We start from the raw sequence: 21,372 nt of genomic DNA, 5'->3' as shown, positions 1-21,372 counted from the left end.
TGTTTATGTATGAGTGGGTAGGTGTGTTAGTGAGTGGGTGTGTTAGTGTGTCTGCGTCCGTGCACGTGGAGGTGCGCGTGGCTGGTCCTTTCCACCTGGAACCTAAGCATCTGCTGCAGACAAGCCGAGGGTCTGTACAACCTGGAGGGAGCGAGAGAGATTTACTGGCTGAAGGTAAAGTGTATCACTGGATGCATCATTATATTGTATTTCATTCTGTTATAACTTGTAAAAAAAAAAAAAGGATTTTGTAGTTGTAGCATTTTTGTTGTTGTTGCTAAATTAGGAAACTATTGCAATGAATTCTGCATTCGTTTGAATAGGTTTTAGAAATTGTGTGAGTTCCAGGGATAGCCGTGTTGCGATGGGGCTTGTTGCATTAATATTCAATAATGTGCTATGACAGTAGGTGGTCACGATTCTGGTTATAACGATTCATTAAATTGACAATCACTGTCCTCATGTGTCTTTTTAATATAACCAGAAATCACATATTTTCTAAAACAAATATTCCAATAATTAATCTTTTAGAAAAAAATGCAGCTGAAAAATAAAGCATATCTATAAGGCAAAATATCAGAAACCAGAAACAGAGAAACTCTTACAGGAACGAGTGATGAGTGAGACGCTTGAGTGAGAGATTAAATAAAATCTTAATGACTTGCTAAACTGCTTAGAGGGTAAAGGGTCTGTTGTGAGACCAAAACAAACATACACCCCCAGGCTCTCAGCGGATAGCTGTTAGCGTACCCACCCGCAGATTCTGCTATCCAAGCTAGATGAGTCAGGCCCTAAAGTGCCCATTTACATGCCACTAGCAAGCACTTCCACTACCAGCCAGCAGCCAGGACAATTGGGACCACATTCAATGGTCACTGTGCAAGTCATTTAAAGTGCAGCCCAAAAGCATTTGGACTGTGACACAGGTTGTGTTCCCTGGCCTCTGTATTGGAGCACATTAGATTTGAAATGGAACAATGAGAAGGAGACTGTTAGCTTGAAGTCAAGGCAATTCTCCTCCATAAATTGTGAACCCAGGTGTGTGTCATTGCATTGTTAGTTCATGCAGAATACAACTACCAGTAGGTCTAGAGGGGATTCTAAGTGTAGCATTTGTCTTTGGAGTCTGTTGCTGTAGTCTCTCTCTCAAAAAAGGTGTCAGTGCCATAAAAGCAGGCCATCGTGAGACTGAAAAACCTGATTATATCACAGCCACTGAAAAAACATTAGTTGTGGTTAAATGAACTGTTTGGTACATTGTTAAGCAAGAATGCATTGGTGAGCTCTTCAATAGCAAATAACCTGGTAGACCATCGAAGACCGTTGTAACGGTTGGCTGAAGAATACTTGTAAAAAGAGAATCCATTCAAACTGGCAAACAGATCAAGAAAACTCTCCAGAATGTATACATAGATGTGTTGAATAGTACCATTAAGAGAAGACTACAGCAGCACAACCTCAGAGGGTTTACCAGAAGATGCCAACTACTGATAAACCGGAAGATCAGAAAAGCCAGCTTACATTTTTTCTAGAAAGTACATAACAAATCCCTTTAAAGTACTGAAACAGTCTTATTAACCTATACCAGAGTATTGGAAAGAGGAAATTGTGGACAACGAAAGGAACTACTACAAAACATACCACCTAATCTGTGAAACATGGTGGATGTGGTATTATGACTTGGGCATGTATGGCTGCAACTGGAACTGGTTCACATGTCTTTACTGATTTGACTGATGATGGCAGCAGCAGGGTGAATTCGGAACTGTACAGAAACAAATGATCTAGCCACACTCTCTTTAATTGAAGTTTTTCATGTGAAGTTTGTTGTTTCATGCTCTCCAAAAGGGTATACGATCAGATGTACTCTGAGAAGAATTTATCATTCAATGATTTTGAATTTGGAAAGATACTTTCCCCAGGGTTCAGGCATCTCCCCACTCTGTACTATAAGACCCTCCAACCCACAATGCTTTACAGTGATCCATATCACATCATATCACTCTTCTCCAAACTAGACTTTGAGAGGAAATACATGTGGGAAGGTTACCTTACCTACACCCGCCTCTTCAGTGCTGTAATGACACGCCTGTGAAACACATGTCTCTATTAGTACAAAATGTATCACATCACATGATAGTCATTTTATCCTTACATGGCCATGTTGAGGTGAGCATGAAAGCCCATGTTGATAACTGATCTTCACAGTACAAAGCCCCGCAGGCCTTTTCATGTCACCTACATTGAGTGGAGGGGCTACTGCTGAGCTAGAGGATAAAGTGGCTGCCTCATTGAAGAGAGTAAAGAGGCCAGCAGTAGACAATACTCCACTGCTACCGCGGCACCACTGAAACACACAAGTGACCCAACCAAAATAGGAATTAGAAAGAGAAAGAGAGAGCGAGAAAAGTGAAAAGGATAAACGAGGGTTTTGATAAGTTGGCTCTTTCTTCAATAGGCCACTGAGAAAACTGCAATAGTGAATCAAGATTGGCAAACCCTTTGGATGCAAAAATAACATGAACCATTTAATTACACAGGTTAATACATAGTATAACAGGATAAAAATCAGAGCCCCTGATTGGTCAAACAATCAAGCTGCCTCTTTCAAACCTACTCGTATAACCACATATGACGATTCTGCTCCGTGACTAAAAGTAAATGCAATAACATAAACGATGGTCTCACCGATTATCAAGGAACGGATACCGCAGGTGCCATGGACACGCCTCTCTGGACCCCAGTGTCAGGTGGAGCGCTGCTGTAGAATGCTGGACTTCGTGATTGTCTGTGGAGCCCCTCCTATGACCTCTTACCTTTGGCTGCTCATTCTCTTTTGGTCTCTTCACGGTCAACCAGCACTGTCAGACCTGGGTGAGTGAGAGGTCCACGGAATGGCGCTTTTGATGCTGTCATGTTATTAAATGGAGCCAAATGGGCTCATGGGCATGCTATCACTAAATGATTGCATGTGTTATTATGGTTTAAACTGGTTGCTGCACAATGAATCCATAGGGTTAGTTTTGATATTAACAGAACAGACATAATCATTTATAGGTCCCTCCTTAATTGACACTGATAATACAAGTTAATTATGTTACAATCAATTAAACGCTGGTTGAACTTCACAATATCTATTAAACACTGATAAACCTTCATGATTTCTGCATTGACAGAGAGCTGTTTTCCCTATGCAAATGTTCAGACCTCATGTATAATGTGACAAAAGGCTTTTAAAAAAAGTATTCTTTAGCTTCAGTCTCCTAGCAACATATTCAGTGATTTCTCTCCATCCCCAAATAGATTACATTTTTAAAACATATTCGCTGATTAGGTATATATTTTTTAAATGTATGTGAATGTTGAACATATTCTGGGGACCAATAACTGAAAAAAAACATACTCCCCTTTACTGGATTCATCACTGTCAATGACTACATCTAATGTTTTGAAGTAAACTATTACAATTATGCAATTCATAATGTGTAATATCCTTTACCACAAGGTGTTAAAGACAAGCAGAGATGTCTGTCGCTTAATTTAACAAAACAGGATCACCCCTTAACAGCAAAAGCACAGAATACCAGTGGCGTAGCTATGGGCAGAGCAGGCGGGGGCCTGTTCTTGGCCTGTATATTCAATTTTGTTGTGTATATTTATTTGCATCACGGCCCAGCGTTATCACGCTACACCACTGCAGAATACAGTTTGTCAATTTCCTGCCCATTGTTTTCTCTCTCTCTCTATGGTTTGTGTCATACACTTATGTTTGTGGTTAGTGTTTTCCACCCGTCCAGAGGATGGCGTTGGCATGCTGGGTGCTCCCCTCTCACTGCACTGTGCAGTGTATGACTCCAGCAGCCAGAGGGCGCTGTCTGTTAGATGGGGGAGGGCCAACAGAGAGCCAGCTGCACTGGGCCCGGATCCTGACAATGGGATCCACCAAATGGACAACGGAACTCTGTTCTTTCCCAAGCTGAGGGAGAGAGACCTAGGGAGTTATGCCTGTTATGGTGGAAGCGGAGCCAAAAAGATCAGCACTGTTGTCCAAGTGATGATAGCTGGTATGCTGTCCTTTTGACTTATTTAGGCCTCTGCTGAAATAATACAGTATAGAATCTTAAAACAAATGCTGATATCTGGCTGTTGTGACCTCTGTCTCAGAGGTAAGACAAGCATAGATGTGTTTCATTTTTTATTTCATACTGTGTGCTTCTGCTATTAGATCTGGACAAGGTGTTCTTCAGTCCTCCATCTCAGACGGTCAGTGAGGGTCAGGCAGTATTTCTTCAGTGCGTCTCTGGGGACAGCTCACCCCCTGCCGACATCACCTGGCTCAAAGACAACATCCCCTTCACCAAAGGCACCCAGATTCAGGTTATCGAATGCATTAGTCTGTTAATGCACAGATTTTATCATATGTCTTATTTGTGATTTTTTAATCTGAGTATTATGTCTAACGACTGTGTTTCTCCAGGGCCAATATGGTGGTGGTAACCAGAGGAAGACATCGGGCACTCTTCACATCTCTAACGTTTCAATCGAGGACCAGGGGGAGTACATCTGTGTCACACACAACCCTTTACTGAACACCAGCCAGGAGAGCAAGGCAGCTACACTCACAATACAAGGTGAGACAACTTACTGTACAACCTCTGCCCTACTCCCTGTTCCACCTCTATCCTTATCCTTCCAGAACACCATGGAAGACGGAACTTCCATTAATGCCAGTCTGTTTCTTTATCATACACAAGATGCTACCTACGTGAATTCTCTGCTTTTGACTCCTGGAAAACTTTTCCGGTCTAGGCTTATTTTCATGTTGGATAGTTTTCTATCTTACATTATTTTCTCTAATCATCTCTGGTATTATTATGTCCTATAGTTGACATAAACTAATGGACATAAGTCTGTTCCCAAATGTAGATGCTGGAGAAGAGGAAGGATAGTCAGGCTCAGGAAACTCATTAACTACTGCTTCCAAGCTCTCCTCACATTTCCAATCTCTAGATACAAAATTGACTAGGTCAGGTCAACAATCTCCTTTCAGTGGGGTGTAATTATCTTTGCTTTGCAGAATGTTGTCCAGCTGCCTGTTTCTCATGTGTAAAAACAGGGAGGCAGATTTTTTCGTAGTTAACAAATCATGGTTTGATAATCATGACAATGTCAAAAGAATGAGCTGATATAGTACACACTAAAATGTAGCACCTGTTACATGCTGAAGGAATTTAGAAACTGGGTCCCTTGGGGCTACTTTTGTTTTTACTAGAAACTTTAACGGGTGGATTTTGAGCAAGGTGCTCCCCAACTTTACCATGTTCAACACGTGGAGTGAATACACTTGCTTACTCTTAATATATTTTTTGGAACTGCTACAAGGCCCTTCCCTGCACTTCCTCTCATTTCCTCACTCTGACCACACCCCTTCCTGATGATTCCTCCCTAAGGATTTCACAGCGCTGGTCTGAGCATTCAGTATCCATTTTACCTGACTGTTTGGGGACAAGCCTTTGCGGAAATCATTGATGGCTTCAGTGAACCTATCATCAGTTCTATTAAGAGATGTATTGAGGATGTTGTCACTATACTGTCTTTAAAGTATATCCCAATCAGAAATGTATGGCAGAATCTACACAAACATCTTGTGCTTGAGGTGGTGGACCAACATCCAAATAGAATGTGGATAAAATCTGTAGATGGGTGACAAATTGAAGGGAACTCCAACATATAGTATCTCAGTAAGGTGTTGTTGGGCCACTACGAGCCGCCAGAATGGCTTCAATGTGCCTTGGCATAGATTCTACGAGTCTCTCAATCCAAAATCTAACATAAGTGTTCCACTGGGTTGAGATGTGGCGACTGCGCAGGCCATAGCATATGATCCACATAATTTTCCTCCTCATCAAATCATTTGGTGACCCATCATGCCCTGAGAATTGAGACCCAATAGTGAACCTAATTTCAAAGTCACTTAGATGGTTTCCTCTTGCCATCTAAATCCAGAATCAAGACCAACAGGGCCTGGTCAGAGTTTCTATACATGCCACAGAGCATGACAGGATGCTAAGCGTTTAATTGTAACCTGCAGTCCACCTGTATAGAAGCATCTGCATTTGTTTTGTTCCTCCGCTCAATTATTCAGGTTTCCGGTTTAATTTGTCATCCATCTGTGTGTCCCTACCGTGTCTGCAGGGGTCCCGACTAGGCTGCAGATCACCGAGGGCCCTGACAACATCACTGTCGCCATAGAGACAGAGGCCTCCATGCATTGCGCTGTCCGAGGTTTCCCAGCGGCCACCGTGCAGTGGTTCAAAGATAGCCGTCTCCTGACGAACGGCTCTGGGGTCAGTCTGCAGGACAGGGGACAGTTACTGGTCTTCAGGTGGGGAGATCTCCGTGGCGCTATAACGTTGTCAACGTTTTGAAATCTTTAAGACACATGTAAAAGGTGAGCAGGGATGAAAGGGATGTTCTGCTCTCCTCATTCCCAGGAACGTGTCTGAGGGAGATGAAGGTTCCTACTACTGTGAGGCCTGGAACGACAGGGAGATGGTCAGGTCTCAGACCGCTTTCCTCCTTCCAGCAGGTATGGTATACCATGCTCTGGTTGTTATCAATCCAATTTAAATATTAAACCAAAACATGAATGTTTACTGAAGAAAAGGGAAGTGTTATTTTCAACAGTCCCAGATTCAGCATTTATAAGTTAAATGCATGGCACATACAGCATAGAAATAAAGGTGTAAGATCTTAATTTGCCACGGCCGAAAACTTGCAGCAAAAGGAAATTAAAACTATAAATATATTTTTTTATTAGTGTTCATTTTTGTAGGGTTACTATATACTGAGGAAAGAGAATTCAAATCATCCATTTGAAATGACCAACTCCAAAAGCCTTTGTACGCATTTGAAATGACCAACTCCAAAAGCCTTTGTACGCATTTGAAATGACCAACTCCAAAAGCCTTTGTACGCATTTGAAATGACCAACTCCAAAAGCCTTTGTACGCATTTGAAATGACCAACTCCAAAAGCCTTTGTACGCATTTGAAATGACCAACTCCAAAAGCCTTTGTACGCATTTGAAATGACCAACTCCAAAAGCCTTTGTACGCATTTGAAATGACCAACTCCAAAAGCCTTTGTACGCATTTGAAATGACCAACTCCAAAAGCCTTTGTACGCATTTGAAATGACCAACTCCAAAAGCCTTTGTACGCATTTGAAATGACTTGCAACAGGCTGACATCTGTGCCGTCATTCCCTTCCTCTCCCCAGTGAGGGGGCGGAGCTTCGTCCAGCAGCCTGCAAACCGGACGGTGAGGAAAGGGGAGCCGGTTACTCTAGTTTGTAGACCTCCCTACAGTAGGGCTCCAAGCCCGGTGTCCTGGTTCAAAAACAACCGCCCCCTCACTCCCAGGACACACTTCACTGTCAGGCGCAATGGAGACCTCATCTTCCGCAGGTGTGCGGGCGTGCTGTGCCTGTGTGCATGTACTAAGATAAAGGTGCTGGTCATTCAATTAGAATATCATCAAAAAGTTTATTTATTTCAGTAATTCCATTCAAAAAGTGAAACTTGTATAATGTATACATTAATTCCACGCAGACTGATACATTTCGAGTGTTTATTCCTTTTAATTTTGATGATTATAACTGACAACTAATGAAAACCCCAAATTCAGTATCTCAGAAAATTTGAAAACACTTGGTGCCACACTCTAATCAGCTAATTAACTCAAAACACCTGCAAAGGCCTTTAAATGGTCTCTCAGTCTAGTTCTGTAGGTTACACAATCATGGGGAAGACTGCTGACTTGACAGCTGTCCAACCATTGACAACTTGCACAAGGAGGGCAAGACACAAAAGGTCATTGCTAAAGAGGCTGGCTGTTCACAGAGCTCTGTGTCTAAGCACATTTATAGAAAGGCAAAGGGAAGGAAAAGATGTGGTAGAAAAAAAGTGTACAAGCAATAGGGGTAACCGCACCAACCACGCACAGACGTATGCAAGACTTGGGTTTCAGCTGTCGCATTCCTTGTGTCAAGCCGCTCTTGAACAAGACACAGCGTCAGAATTTGGGATTTTCATTAGTTGTCAGTTATACTCATCACAATTAAAAGAAATAAACATTTGAAATATATCAGTCTGTGTGTAATGAATATAATATACAAGTTTCACTTTTTGAATGGAATTACTCATATAAATCAACTTTTTGATGATATTCTAATTATATGACCAGCACCTGTACATGTAAAAACACAGTATATACTGTACATCATTCAGTATATGTATGATTATTGTTCTTTATTATTCTAGTCCTCCATTCATACTGTACCAGTCAGGTCGAAGGTCTTTTTTCCCCCCAGTGTCCACGACACAGACAGCGGAGTGTACTTCTGCAGAGCATTCGATGTACACCTGAACCGTTTTGTGAACTCCAGAACAGCCCGACTCACCGTTCTGGGTGGGTTACAGTAACACATTTCCCTTCATACATGCACATCCAAGTCTCAGTTCATGTGTCTCAGATATACCTCCTCTGTGGGTGGAGTAGCAGCGTGCTCACCAGCTTCCTCCTCCTCCCCCTCTTCACCCCCTGCCAGACCCCCCTTCTGTGAGGCTGTGGCCCCCGGTGGTGACTGTCCCTGTAGGGGCCACGGTGGTGTTCCACTGCCAGGTCTGGGGACTGCCTCTCCCCTCCATCACCTGGTCCAAACAGGGACGCTCCACGCAGACGGGTGGAAAGATCCTTGTGGGGTAGGTTCAGGGTTGACAAGGGGGCTTTATGAGGCTGAACACGGTCTTGTGCTGTTGATCACTTCCATCGTGTTCTGTCAGGACCCTCTCACTTGGTTAATCAGATAGGACACCACTAATCTTGTTGTTGTGATGAATGACCTGCTTCTCCGCTCTCAGGGTAAGAAATGCTACCCTTTCCATCCAGTCTGTCAGGAGCTATGATGAGGGCACTTACACCTGTGAAGCCTCCAACACTGTGGGGCATGACCAGAGAAAAGCTACTCTACGTGTCGCTGGTAACTAACCTCACCCAGTACAGTAGACACATTTCATTTGGTATGATAGTAATATTTAAGATCAATTGAAGCTCCTTATTAACCTAACATCTAAGACAAAAAGACAACATGTTCTGAATAAATGTATGAATCCACTTACTTGGTGATACACAACACACTCAAACCACCTAAAACAATGGCAAAACAGGAAGTACACAGTCTCCAAATTATACGCCTTATTCATTGCAAAGTGTTTTGATATTAACATGCGTATAGCCCACAAGGACATGGCTGTGGAGTTTTTAGAGGGGATGTTTTGGGTGAGTCCCCATGCTAATACCGAAATGGCTCAGGCAAGTGACTAAGCCAACCAAAGCCAACCCAGGAATGGAAATTGGACAGAAATAAATAAACTGGTTGATGTTACAGCAACAAGCCCAGACGTTTTGATGGTAGTTTACCAATTACAGACTTGATGTTTTAAGTGAGAAGTATTGATCGGTCTTAAGACCAAAACATGGAAGGAAATTCACATGAGTACCACACTGCCATGACCTACCATAGGTTTTAGCAGTGTTCACTTACTATAGTATCTATGTTGATCTATTGCACTTCAACATTGTTTTGGCAGATCGCTTAGGATTCCAACATTATCAAACAGCTACGTGAATACTCATTGTCCTGCTATTAATATAATATTTCGAAAAACAGGTTGGTCAAAACAAGTGCATATTTGCAGTGTTTATGGGGAAAACAAATGTTGAGGGGCACAGATTCTATCTGGAGGGGCAATGCCCTGTTTTGCCCCCCCCCCCCAGTGGCGCCGGGCCTGGTGCTGATCAATACAGTTCTCTGACAAATGAATATGTACTGTAGACACATTTTCTACTTAAGATTAAAATAGGTTTTATATAAAAAACAGTAATGTTTTCATACTCCTTTAGTCTTGATGACTCATTTATCTGTGCCCCTTTAAGAGTCACAAAACTGCAAAATACAGAAAAATAAAATAGGTATTTTATTTGAGGTAGAAACAAGCAGATTTCTGCGTTGTCAATGATTCGGCCACAAACACAAACTCATGCCCTGTTTCTGAGAAGGAGGATGTGGTATAGTGATGCATACTTGTACATGGCAGTCATTCTGAGAAGAACGCGAACATGATAGAATAAGCTGGGATGTATGACCCTCAATGGTGACACTAGCTAATTCTGAATGCAGCAATGCACTGGTGCTCCAGTCAAAACTCAATGTGTATTCCACTTGTAATTTTTTTTTTTACTATCCCCACTGGGTAAGGTTTGGCAGCACACCTGAGAGTTCCTTAAGGCAAACAACTTAATCAAGCTTGGCTATAAGTGTAAAAGTTGTATATAATAAAAATGCTTTAAAATGTAATGGGATAGGACATTTTCAGTATGGTATTTAAAGAATCCAATTCGACTTGTATTCATTATTGTGGGAGCACTTTCTCTATGTATTACATTTTTTGAGAAGGTTTGAATCCTAAGCATTCTGCCTACACAGTGTTAGAGGTACAATAGACCAATTACAGTAGTTGAGCAAAGCTCTGTGCTGGAAAATCTTGGAAAAGCATAGGTGGATTAGGCTGTATTCTGCTCATGTAAATAGTCTCTCGGCTTCAGACCAATCCATACTTATCACTTAAAAGGTTTGTGTTTACTTGAATAAAACTATGTATGTATAATACAACCCAAAAAAGCTGGGACTCTGCGTAAAAAGCAAATAAATGCAGAAGACAACATATCAAATGTTGAAACTGAGACATTTTATTGTTTTTGAAAAAAAAACAACACTATTTTGAATTGAATGCCAACAACATGTTTCTCTTCTTTTTTAAACAATACTCTGTATGCGTTCGGGAACCGAGGAGATCAATTGCTGTAGTTTTGAAAGAGAAATATTTTCCCATTTTTGCTTGATATAGGATTTCAGGTGCTCAACAGTTCAGGGTCTCCTTTGTCATATTTTTCGTTTCATAATGTGCCAAATGTTTTTAATGGGTGACAGGTCTGGACTGCAGGTAGGACTGTTTAGCTCCCAGACTCTTTTACTATGGAGCCATGCTGTTGTAATACATGCAGAACGTGGTTTGGCATTGTCTTGCTGAAATAAGCAAGGCCTTCCCTGAAAAAGATGTTGTCTGGATGACAGCATATGTTGCTCCAAAACATGAGTACATTGTCCAGCATTAATGATGGCGTCCCAGATGTGCAAGTCCCATGCCATCTGCACTAATGCACCCCCATAACATCACAGATGTTGGCATTTGAACTGTGCACTGATAAGAAGCTGGATGGTCCCTCTCCACTTTAGGCCAGAGGAAGTGGCGTCTGTGATTCCCAAAATGTATTTAAAATTTTGATTTGTCAGACCACAGGATGGTTTTCCACTTCTTAAATGAGTTTGGGCCCAGATAAGGCGATGGTGTTTCTGGATCTTGTTTCTGGTTTCTTCTTTGCATGGTAGGGTTTTACCTTGCATTTGTGGATGCAGCAACATACTGTAATCACAGACAATGGTTTTGGGAAGTGTTCCTGGGCCCATGCAGTGATTTCCACAACAAAATCATGTTTGGTTTTAATGAAGAGAGATTATGGCCATCCAATACTGATTTTCAGAAATTTCTTTTAATAATTTTATGTACCATAGATGATGAAATCCCCTAACTCTGTACAATTTTACGTTGAATTGTTACCTTAAACCTTTGCACTTTTAATGATCACTCTTTCATAGAGTGGTGAACCCTTTCCCATCTTCACTTCTGACAGACCCATCTTCTCTGGGATGCTATTGTTATACCCAGTCATGTTACTGACCTGTAGCCAGTTGTCCTAATTAGTTGAGATATTCAACCAGGTTTTTTTTTCTTAGCATTACTTTTCCATTTTTTTGTTCACCCTGTCCCAGCTTTTTTTTTTAAATGTGTTGCTGGCATCAAATTCAAAGAGGGCATATATTTTTCAAGAAACAATAAAATGTCTCAGTTTCAACATTTGATAAGTTTTCTTTGTACTATATTCTATTGAATATAGGGCCGGTTTCACAGACACAGATTAAGCCTAGTCTAGGACTAAAATAACAAGCTCAAAGGAGTTTTCTATTGAACTTGTTTTGTTTGTCCTAGACTAGGCATAATCAGTGTCTGTGAAACCGGCCCATAGGGTTTAAACAATTTGCACATCACTGCATTCTGTTTTTCTTTACATTTTACCCAGCGTCCCAATGATTTTGTGAAATGGGGGTTGTAAACGTCTAAATACCAAATATGAATGGTGTTTTTCCTCCTAAAAATGTATTCATGTATTGATAAATAAATAAAGTTGACATGTATCACATTACCTGGACAGGAAGATCAGGCGCATGCGTGGTCGAGGCGCTTATAATCTAAATATAGTAAGTTGATTATATGATGTGGGGCTCTCTCTCTCCCCCCCTCACTCCCGGGCTCAGTAAGCCCCATCATAGTGTTCTTCACGGGTGCAGTCAGGAGCTCAGAGGGGTCCTCGGTGGTCATGCCATGCAGGGCAGTGGGGGAGGTCCCCATCAGGTACATCTGGACCCGGGGACACTCCCAGGCCTCCATCATCCGAACCCCGAAAAGGCATGTCGACGGTGAGCCGGTGACAGATCTGTCAGAAACAGGGCGGTAAGGAAAGTAAGGAGAGGCTTGGTGAACGTGTGACCTTTGGCCTTCATGTGTGATAGATGATGGGGCTCTGCATATCTCCAATATTGAGGTGTCTGATGCTGGGGACTACCACTGTACTGCTGAGAACAGAGCGGGAAGACAGCAGAGAACAGTCATGCTCACCATCTCTGGTATTAATGATATCTTGAACTACAGAATACCCCCCCCCCACAAAAAAAGTATTTGTATTATTATAACCCCAACAGGATAGTAAAATCCTTGCAGACAAAAGCATGTACACTGACAACCTTCCTCTGCTCATTGTTATCTTCTCTATATTCAGCAAAAGATAATACAGCTGATAGAGACAAGCAGCACAGCCAGAGTTTATATTCAGTGAGTAATAATGTGGTTGATGTGAAACTTCTGCTGAATTGTCTTGCATTGTTTGTAGTCTGCCATTGTTTGTAGTCTGCCATTGTTTGTAGTCTACCACTGTGTAGTATAAAATCATGTGTCACATCCTTTTTGCTTTGAGACGGTTTTCAGTGGCTTAGTGTTTTATGTATTTCTAATGCCAAATTTCATGAATCTGGCAAATACCTTTTTTAACAAATTGCAGGTTACAAACCATGAAGCAGAGCAGAGGACTCCCTTGCCTACAGTTCAGAGAATTGAAACGACCCAGTCAAATGTTCCACTGCAGGGAAAAGGTTCAGGTGTGTACAGTCAGAAACATAGTATCAAGCAGAGGCAAGTCTAACTGCCTTTTGAAGTATTTACAAGCACCAGCAGTATTCTTGAGTAATGTGCTGCTTTAGATTTTCATCTTAACCACTGAGCCTAGAAACCCAGCAAAAGCAATGCTATTCTTGGTAAGTTTCCTTTTAAAATGCATTGTTTTTTAATACAATTATTTAAATTATTTTCTGTTTTCAGTCAGGGCATCTCCAAGAAACTCAAGCAAAGACCTCACCCCAGCGTCTACTCTAGACACTTTAAGACTGCTCGGATCTCTCAGGCAGTCAGCTTCAGGATTAACAGGTCTCTTTGGAGGACAGACAAGACACCTGGGGCCAACTGACCTTCATTCTCACCTCCTATTGGACTCAGCCAATTCAACTCAGCGTGCAGTCACACAGATCCATCCTCCAGTCCTACAACCCCTACTCCCACCTCCACCGCCACCTCTGTATCAACCTTTAGAGTTACTCAGACGGCTTCAAGTAATCCTTCCCCCGACAACATTGGCATACAACCTACCCCCAGTTACAAGCCAGGATTCTTTCCCACAAAGACAATATGTCTTTCCACAGTTTGGATCCCCAAGCATCGACAATCAGCCATCAATCATGCATATCCTTTATCAAGTCACTGACCAGCCCATTAATCCCATCGTCAATCTTACCAAGTCTCTGGTCTCACTTCAGCATCCTTCTACCCACTCTTTAGACCAAAGCAATGATTCCCTTTCCCAACCAAGAGAACCGGTGACTCCGTTTCTACTCACCCCAACCCTGCATTTCGACTCAATTACTCAAAATCACCGTTCTGTAACTCAAAGTCCTCTTTTAGACCCACCTATCCAGCATCCTAGCCCCCTCACCCAGTTTTCAGTCTTGAAAATAAATAGACAACAACACCCAACCCAGACTCAACCATCACAACCACAGCCAAAACCACACCAAATCCAGCCACAAACATCACAACCCCCTTCTCAACCACACCAAAACCAGCCTCAACCATCACAACCCCACCATAAACCATTCCAAACCCAGCCACAACAATCTCAATTACATCAAACCCAGCCACAACCATCTCAAAACCAGCTTCAAACACACCAAACCCAGCCGCAACCATCACACACGCTGCCTCAACCACACCAAACCCAGCCACAACCATCACAACCCCATTCTCAACCACACCAAAACCAGCCTCAACCATCACAAACCCATTCTCAACCACACCAAAACCAGCCTCAACCATCACAAACCCATTCTCAACCACACCAAAACCAGCCACAACAATCACAACCCCATTCTCAACCACACCAAAACCAGCCTCAACCATCACAACCCCATTCTCAACCATACCAAACCCAGCCACAACCATCACAACAGTCTCAACTACACCAAACCCAGCCACAACCATCTCAAAACCAGCCTCAAACACACCAAACCCAGGCGCAACCATCACAAACCCAGTCTCAACTACACCAAACGCAGCCACAACCATCCCAACCCCAGCATAAACCACACCAAACCCAGCCACAAACACAAACCCAGACAGAACCAGACCAAGGACAGCCATCACAACCTCAGCCTCAACTATCCCCAACACCGCTTCAACCTTCACAAACACAGCCAGAACATACACAAACACTGCCAGAACCTACACGGATCCAGTCTAAAACATTAGAAACCCTAACCAAACCCTCACAAAACCAGTCTGAACAATCACAAAACCAACCTGAACCATCACAAAACAAGTTTGAACAATTACCAAACCAGCCTAAACCTACACAAACTCAGCCTCAAACCTCCCAAACACAGCCTGAACTATCACAAACCCAGGCTAACTACAGGCTCACACGTGATCCCCAGGGCCGTAGTGTCCCCTATACAGCCACCCCAGAGCCACTGAGGCAGAATGTGAGCTATCCTGCTAATCCAGATCATCCAGCAGAAACAACCAGGCCCACTGACACAGAGCCCACAGAGTGGCTGAAGAGGAACACCTCCCAGTCCCCCATGAGGACCAGCGAGGACTCAAGGTAGGGAACTATGCACTACCATGGCAGGAAGGGGGAAACTCAATGGATGTTTATCCTGCTAATACCACAGACAATACTCATTATGGGTAGTGTTTTTTGATTGTGTGCTATGTGGACAGTGGTCAAAGAGGAGGAATGCTCCAGTAGACCTTAGTGAAAATTTGAAGGCCTACATTTACCATACCAGTCAAAAGTTTGGACTGGTACTGTATATACTGTTCTGGAAAAATTAAGAGACAACTGTGATGGTAATTCCATCGATAGGAACTCTTAAAAGAGTAGGTACAGAATTCTCTTGGGATAATTATCAGTTTATTTGCAAATAGAGAGACTCGTCAAAAGCTTACAGAATTCCTCTCTGAGGAATCTCTGAGGAAAATACAGTCTTAAGTTTTACCCAAGGAGCAGGATGTCCCCCCACCTTATCCTTCCTGCCCTAGGTGTTTACCGTCAAAGGGGTAAAGGCAGTCAACCACATTCCTGAAGAACAAAGGACAGATACCCTTATTGGTTTGGGCAGATTATGACATAACAAAGATCAGAGTTACACACCAGGTAATAGTAAAGCAGACATTTCTCAAATGTGTTCAATAATTTCCATAACACCACTCCTAATTTAAATTACATTTTAAATCAGCATCTCTACATGGCAGCCATTCTATTCCAGGGTCTGTTAAATTCCAACACAGGCACCCCTAATTTTACTTAATGAGGTACTGATTAGGTGATAATTGAACCAATCAATCAATCAAATGTTATTTATAAAGCCCTTTTTACAACAGCAGTTGTCACAAAGTGCTTTATAGAGACACCCGGCCTTAAACCCCAAGGAGCAAACAACAGTAGTGTTGAATTTCAGTGGCTAGGAAAAACTCCCTAAGAAGGTCAAATTTTAGGAAGAAACCTAGAGAGGACCCAGGCTCAGAGGGGTGACCAGTCCTCTTCTGGCTGTGCCGGGTGAGATATTAAGAGTCCAATTGGAATAATAAATACAATTCTCTGGGCTAAATCCAGAGTCTATTTGATTTTAGACTAGGTCAGAAGTATGAACAGGTGGACAAGGACAGCAACGGGCCCCCCCAAACCAGGTAATCCGCAGGTGTGGACCAGGACCTCATCTCCTCCTAAAATTTAAAACTGGAGGAGACTGAGAAAAAGTTAGTAGTACATCCCTCATATCCCCCAGCACAATAATATAGCAGCGTAACACCTTGGAACTGAGACGGGGGGATCCGGTGACACTGTGGCCCTACCCAGGGGAGGCCCTGGACAGGGCCCAACAGGCAGGAAATCAATCCACCCACATTGCCAGGCATCAACCAAAGGGACACCCACCAACCGCAACCCCCCTGAATGAGGGCCGAGTATTGCTAGCAGCATACAGCCCAATTGCACAAGTGCGCAACAGAGAGTCAACAACAAGCCAGTGACTCTTCCCCCGAAAGGCATTGGAGGGAGGGCATCCCAGTGGCGACGAGAGCCCACCTGGCAAGACAGCAAGGGTGGACAGTAAACAAGGAAAAGTATAAAAAACACTGCCGTGGTCATCACTATCCCCTTGCAATAGGACCCGCTGGATGGTACAAACAGTGCAAGTAGTACCTCAAAGGTAATTTGAATTAAAAAAAACAAAAAAAACATTCTGCATGATGAAAGAGTTGCAAAGAAAAGCTTTGAGTGAGGAAAAGAAGGGTTCAATTCGGGCTTTACTGGCAGAGGGATACAGTGAGCGTTAGGTTCAGTGGCATTTTTATATGTAAAGAATTGGTGGGGCACAAACCATTTCAAAATGTAGGATACATACCAGTACAAAACTCCCTCTTGCTACTGATGTTTATTTAACACATCAACAAACAGCTCAGAACCAATGTGCCTACAGGGCCAAACGCGAACAGCAATGAGCTCAACACCACTGAAGGCCACAATGAAGCAGAAAGACAACTTTTTAGGGATACAGATCCATTTTATGACAACAATCTTAATAGATCAGAATGGACACAGACACACATCACCATCTATATCAATTGATCCAGCACAAAAATATGATCAATGCATGGAGCAGCACCACGAAGGTAGGATGATAAAATATGCTTTCACTCACCAAGGCTGAGGGCTCACTTGAAGAGAAAGGTGGCACGGTGGTTCTAACTCTGGGATGACTTTGGGAATGCGCTGTAGCTGCTGAATCAGCTGGCTTTCGATGGACAACGCGGCCAATGCGTGGAGTCGCGGCTGTCCCATGGTATTGCGAGTGAAGGTTTTTACCCTCAAGTTGGAAAAGTTCCTCTCTGCCTCGGATGTCATCATAGGTGTTGTTATGATAATTTTCAGCAGAGTGACGGTCTCAGCAAAAGCCTCCTCTAGGTTCTTCTCATGGATGGATCTTAGAGGGCCGTCTTACCCGTGTGAAGCTCAGTGTGGCGGTAGAGTGGTCAGCTCAGACTTCAACTTTTACTCGTTTCCTAGAGGCCATAGTTTCACCACACAGTCAATCTCAGATGTAGGGAATGGCAGGACAAATTGTGGGAAGAGCGAGCTGTCAACGATCAGGTGGTCACTTTGTGAAAACCTCTGCTCCACCAGCGAGGTAAAGTTAGTTTTATAATGGACATTCAATTGACATTCATATTCGCCCGTCAAAACCAACTACTTTAGGACAACGAAAAATATGGGTTTTTGATCAGGTGAAGGTGAACTACAATCCACACTTTTCTATGTATCAATTAAGAATTTTTCTATTTTTTTTGGTTTTCCAAAATATCATTTTTTAAATAAATTCAATAGTGTGCCATGACAACAAGTGGTATATTCGGACTTGGGGGAGGATGGGCTACAATCTACAGGTTTTAGTTTTTTGAAAATCTTTAGCAAATGTTTGAGTTGGTCCTTATAAATTCAATAGTGTCTACGAAAAGTGTGACATAACAACAAAATTGGTATATTCAATAGCAAGCTATTGAATTTTGAAGCATTTTTTTTTGTTTATATTTTGAACAACTGTTATTTTCTACCTACAAATACTTTTTTTGTAGGTAGAAGGTAGGAATTTGGGAGTAATGTGGTCAGTAGTTTAAAGAATAAAACTGTTCATTTTACTCAAACAGTAAAAAACCAGAGAAACTGATCATTGTGCAGTGGTTTCTTTATTTAAATTGGCTTTTACATTTCATACATAGACAAACCAATTTATAAATAGTATTTCATTATTTAGTATGACATACTAAAATGATATAGCTAATTGTTTACTTCAATACAGATAAATATTTGATTTAGTCAGGAAAAACATGCTTAGAACAAATTCTCTCTTGCCTTTCCTGTAAATGTAATGCTTGGCTAAAGGAAAACAACAAGACACATTTCAACAAGCAGACAGCCACACATTAAAAACATTTACATTTTTCATCAAGCAAAAACCTCCATCAAAGCCAGAGCTCATTTTGCAGCTTATTTTTCTAATGTGCTTCTGGCTCCCCCAATATCCACCAGTCTGTATTTTGCATTGTATTTAGATTCACCTTAACTCAATGGTGCCTCTGTAACTAATTATAATTTCTGTTAAGAATTATAACTATTAATAATCTTTGTTTCACCCTCAGAGTAAAGCCTCCCCCTCCATGGCTCCCGGTGCTGGAGAAACATGATATCCCCATTGTGGTCGGAGTGGGAGTGTCTCTAGCATTCATCTTCATTACCATGGCCTTCTACTCCCTGGTTCAGAAGAATGAGCCTGCTCCTGCATTTAGAGGTGTTCTGTGTGACTCAGTCTGCACTATAACAGCCTCTAATACTTTAATAACAGCAAACAATACTCACGGGTCAAAATAAGTCAATCAATCACAGAGCCACTGGGTTGATGATCGATAATAGTAAAATAATAAAACAATTGCTTGTTTCTGAGGTTTAGTGTAAAATATGAATAGACATTTCTCTTATTGAATCCTATTAGCCCTATCTTCCGCAGTTCCGAGGAACATGGGCGTCCCCTGCAGACACGCTGAACGCCTGGCCGCTGGGAGGACCTATGAGAACAGGTGACTGTGGGCACTGTTAACAGCTGCTCCTGTGGTGGATGACCCCTAAAGGTTAATGCACAGTGTACCGTGTGTCCTCTGTTCTGAAAGGGCGTTCGAGGGCGACGACTTGGAGGCGGTGATAGAACAGAGCCCCAACACGTCAGATACACGTGCCGTGCCTCCTGCTCCCAGCCCAGTTGCTGTGACGATAGACCCCGCCTCCGACGAGACCGGACCAACTTCCGAGCACTCAGTCGTAGCAGAGACCTACCCTGAACCCAGCGAAGAAACAATGGTCAGTATGTGTTCCACTAAACCTGCAAGCACTCCCATGCCAAGATGTAAATTCCCCATGTTGGGTGCTACCACTTCTGTAGTTCTAGCCGTCTGGATCCTCTTCACCTCAGGTTGACCCCTTCCTGGATGAAGAGAAGAGCTGCAGCCTGTCTCACCCCAGCATCCAGCTGCAGTGTGTGGAGGACTGGAGTGGTGGCGGAGTGGAACACGGACAACACCAGGGCCGCGACGTCCTCCCCGAGCCCCCCTCCACTTCCCACTCTCCCTCCCCTCCGCCTGAGCGCGAGGAAAGCCTGCGCTCCACCCTGACGCTCCAGACAGCCGAGCCCCGCCTCACACCCATCCACCACAGCGTCAGCATCTCCCACAGCAACGCCCCCCTCCTCCTCTCCCACTGCGTATCCCTAGGCCACACCACCGTCGCCGTTGACGTCCACTTCTACCCAGCAGTCCCTGCTTCTGGCGCCGCCGCGGCTACTGTGGCAGCTGCCACCCAGATCAATGCCAACGCAGCCACGGGTCGTGGGCCCCATCTCGGCTCCCGAGTGGCCCACCTTCAGGAGCATGACCAAATCGGCTGTCGGCCCGCACCAGAGTAAGTAACTAGAACGCCAACCCAGATATTGCCCGGTATTCTCCACTTTCAAGACTTGTTGGACATCTTAATAGTCATGATTATCAGCCTCTTTTCCATTTCTAACTTTGACTATTGTAATAGTCCGAGTTGTGTGTAATGTTTTGTGTATGAACGAGGGATCTATCTGGATTCATCCACTTAATAAACTTGTTTCCATCGTATTTTTTAATCCGTGTGCGTAACCTGTACAAAATGAGCAAGATTTTCAAATGACATCAGTCAGTCAAGTCACCCAGACTCCTGAAGAATTATTGGAAGGGAGCATCATGGTCATCTGTGAACGTTCACCAATTGAAGAGCAGTGACCGACAATCATTGCTTATATATGATATACTAACAGAATAACTCTCACACAGGGATATCTTGCAGAAGTCATCATACGGATATAAAACGTGCATACAAAAATAATTGTCAGAAAAAAAAAAGATTGAAAGATTATGTATTTATAATTTCTGCTCTGTGGTCTATTTTCTTACTATTTGTGAAAATGATTAGGGAAAACAATGGATTCAATACCAAATGCCAGTTATTTAATAATGCTTTAGGCATAAAATACATTTATAGGAAACAGAAGCAACTGTAACTGACTTAAAATATAGCTATGTACTGTAAATGTCAAATATTTATATACTTTATAAGTTTACTGGTGGAAAATATGTATTTGTTGCATATTCTGCAACAAAATAAGCCAAGCAATCTTAAATACTGTACACTTCTTATTCAGGTATCCCAATCTCTCTCTGTCTGTCACCATAGACTGACTGTTACTTCTGTGCTGAAACCAAAGTAAGATATGATAACAGAGCTTGGTTACTTAACTTCCAGTAAGTCCCAACGGAAACATGGTTGGCCTTGAATTGAGATAATAGGTGATGTTGTTTTTTAATAACTTGTATAAATAATTTCTTTGTTCAGTGAAATCTCTCAAGTGCAGGAATTTCCTTTTTCTTAACTAAAGAGAAGATATCTGACCCAGATC

General features: G+C 42.6%; 1 protein-coding gene across 1 annotated transcript; it reads left to right on the top strand.

The window, feature by feature from the left end:
• Positions 1-39: 39 nt before the first annotated feature.
• LOC105014225 lies at positions 40-21,304 on the top strand. Its single transcript, XM_020052913.3, has 20 exons — positions 40-174; positions 2,700-2,874; positions 3,780-4,064; positions 4,226-4,377; positions 4,478-4,631; positions 6,196-6,385; positions 6,495-6,589; positions 7,282-7,468; positions 8,374-8,471; positions 8,611-8,764; positions 8,924-9,042; positions 12,496-12,657; positions 12,751-12,864; positions 13,017-13,069; positions 13,296-13,392; positions 13,613-15,446; positions 19,043-19,191; positions 19,408-19,477; positions 19,568-19,754; positions 19,867-21,304. The coding sequence occupies exons 2-20, from the start codon at positions 2,769-2,771 to the stop codon at positions 20,353-20,355; spliced, it is 4,695 nt and encodes a 1,564-aa protein (XP_019908472.2). The 5' UTR covers positions 40-174; positions 2,700-2,768; the 3' UTR covers positions 20,356-21,304.
• Positions 21,305-21,372: the final 68 nt, after the last annotated feature.

Source organism: Esox lucius, chromosome 13 (assembly GCF_011004845.1).
Source record: "Esox lucius isolate fEsoLuc1 chromosome 13, fEsoLuc1.pri, whole genome shotgun sequence".
Classification (NCBI taxonomy): domain Eukaryota; kingdom Metazoa; phylum Chordata; class Actinopteri; order Esociformes; family Esocidae; genus Esox; species Esox lucius.
This window is presented reverse-complemented; position numbering and strand designations above follow the sequence as displayed.

Excerpts from the sequence above, each read along its gene's own strand:
- LOC105014225 (XM_020052913.3), top strand. The coding sequence starts at position 2,769 with ATGCTGGACTTCGTGATTGTCTGTGGAGCCCCTCCTATGACCTCTTAC. Across the intron at positions 7,469-8,373 it reads GGAGACCTCATCTTCCGCAG|TGTCCACGACACAGACAGCG; the intron begins GTGTGCGGGCGT and ends TTTTCCCCCCAG. Across the intron at positions 12,865-13,016 it reads AGTCATGCTCACCATCTCTG|CAAAAGATAATACAGCTGAT; the intron begins GTATTAATGATA and ends CTCTATATTCAG.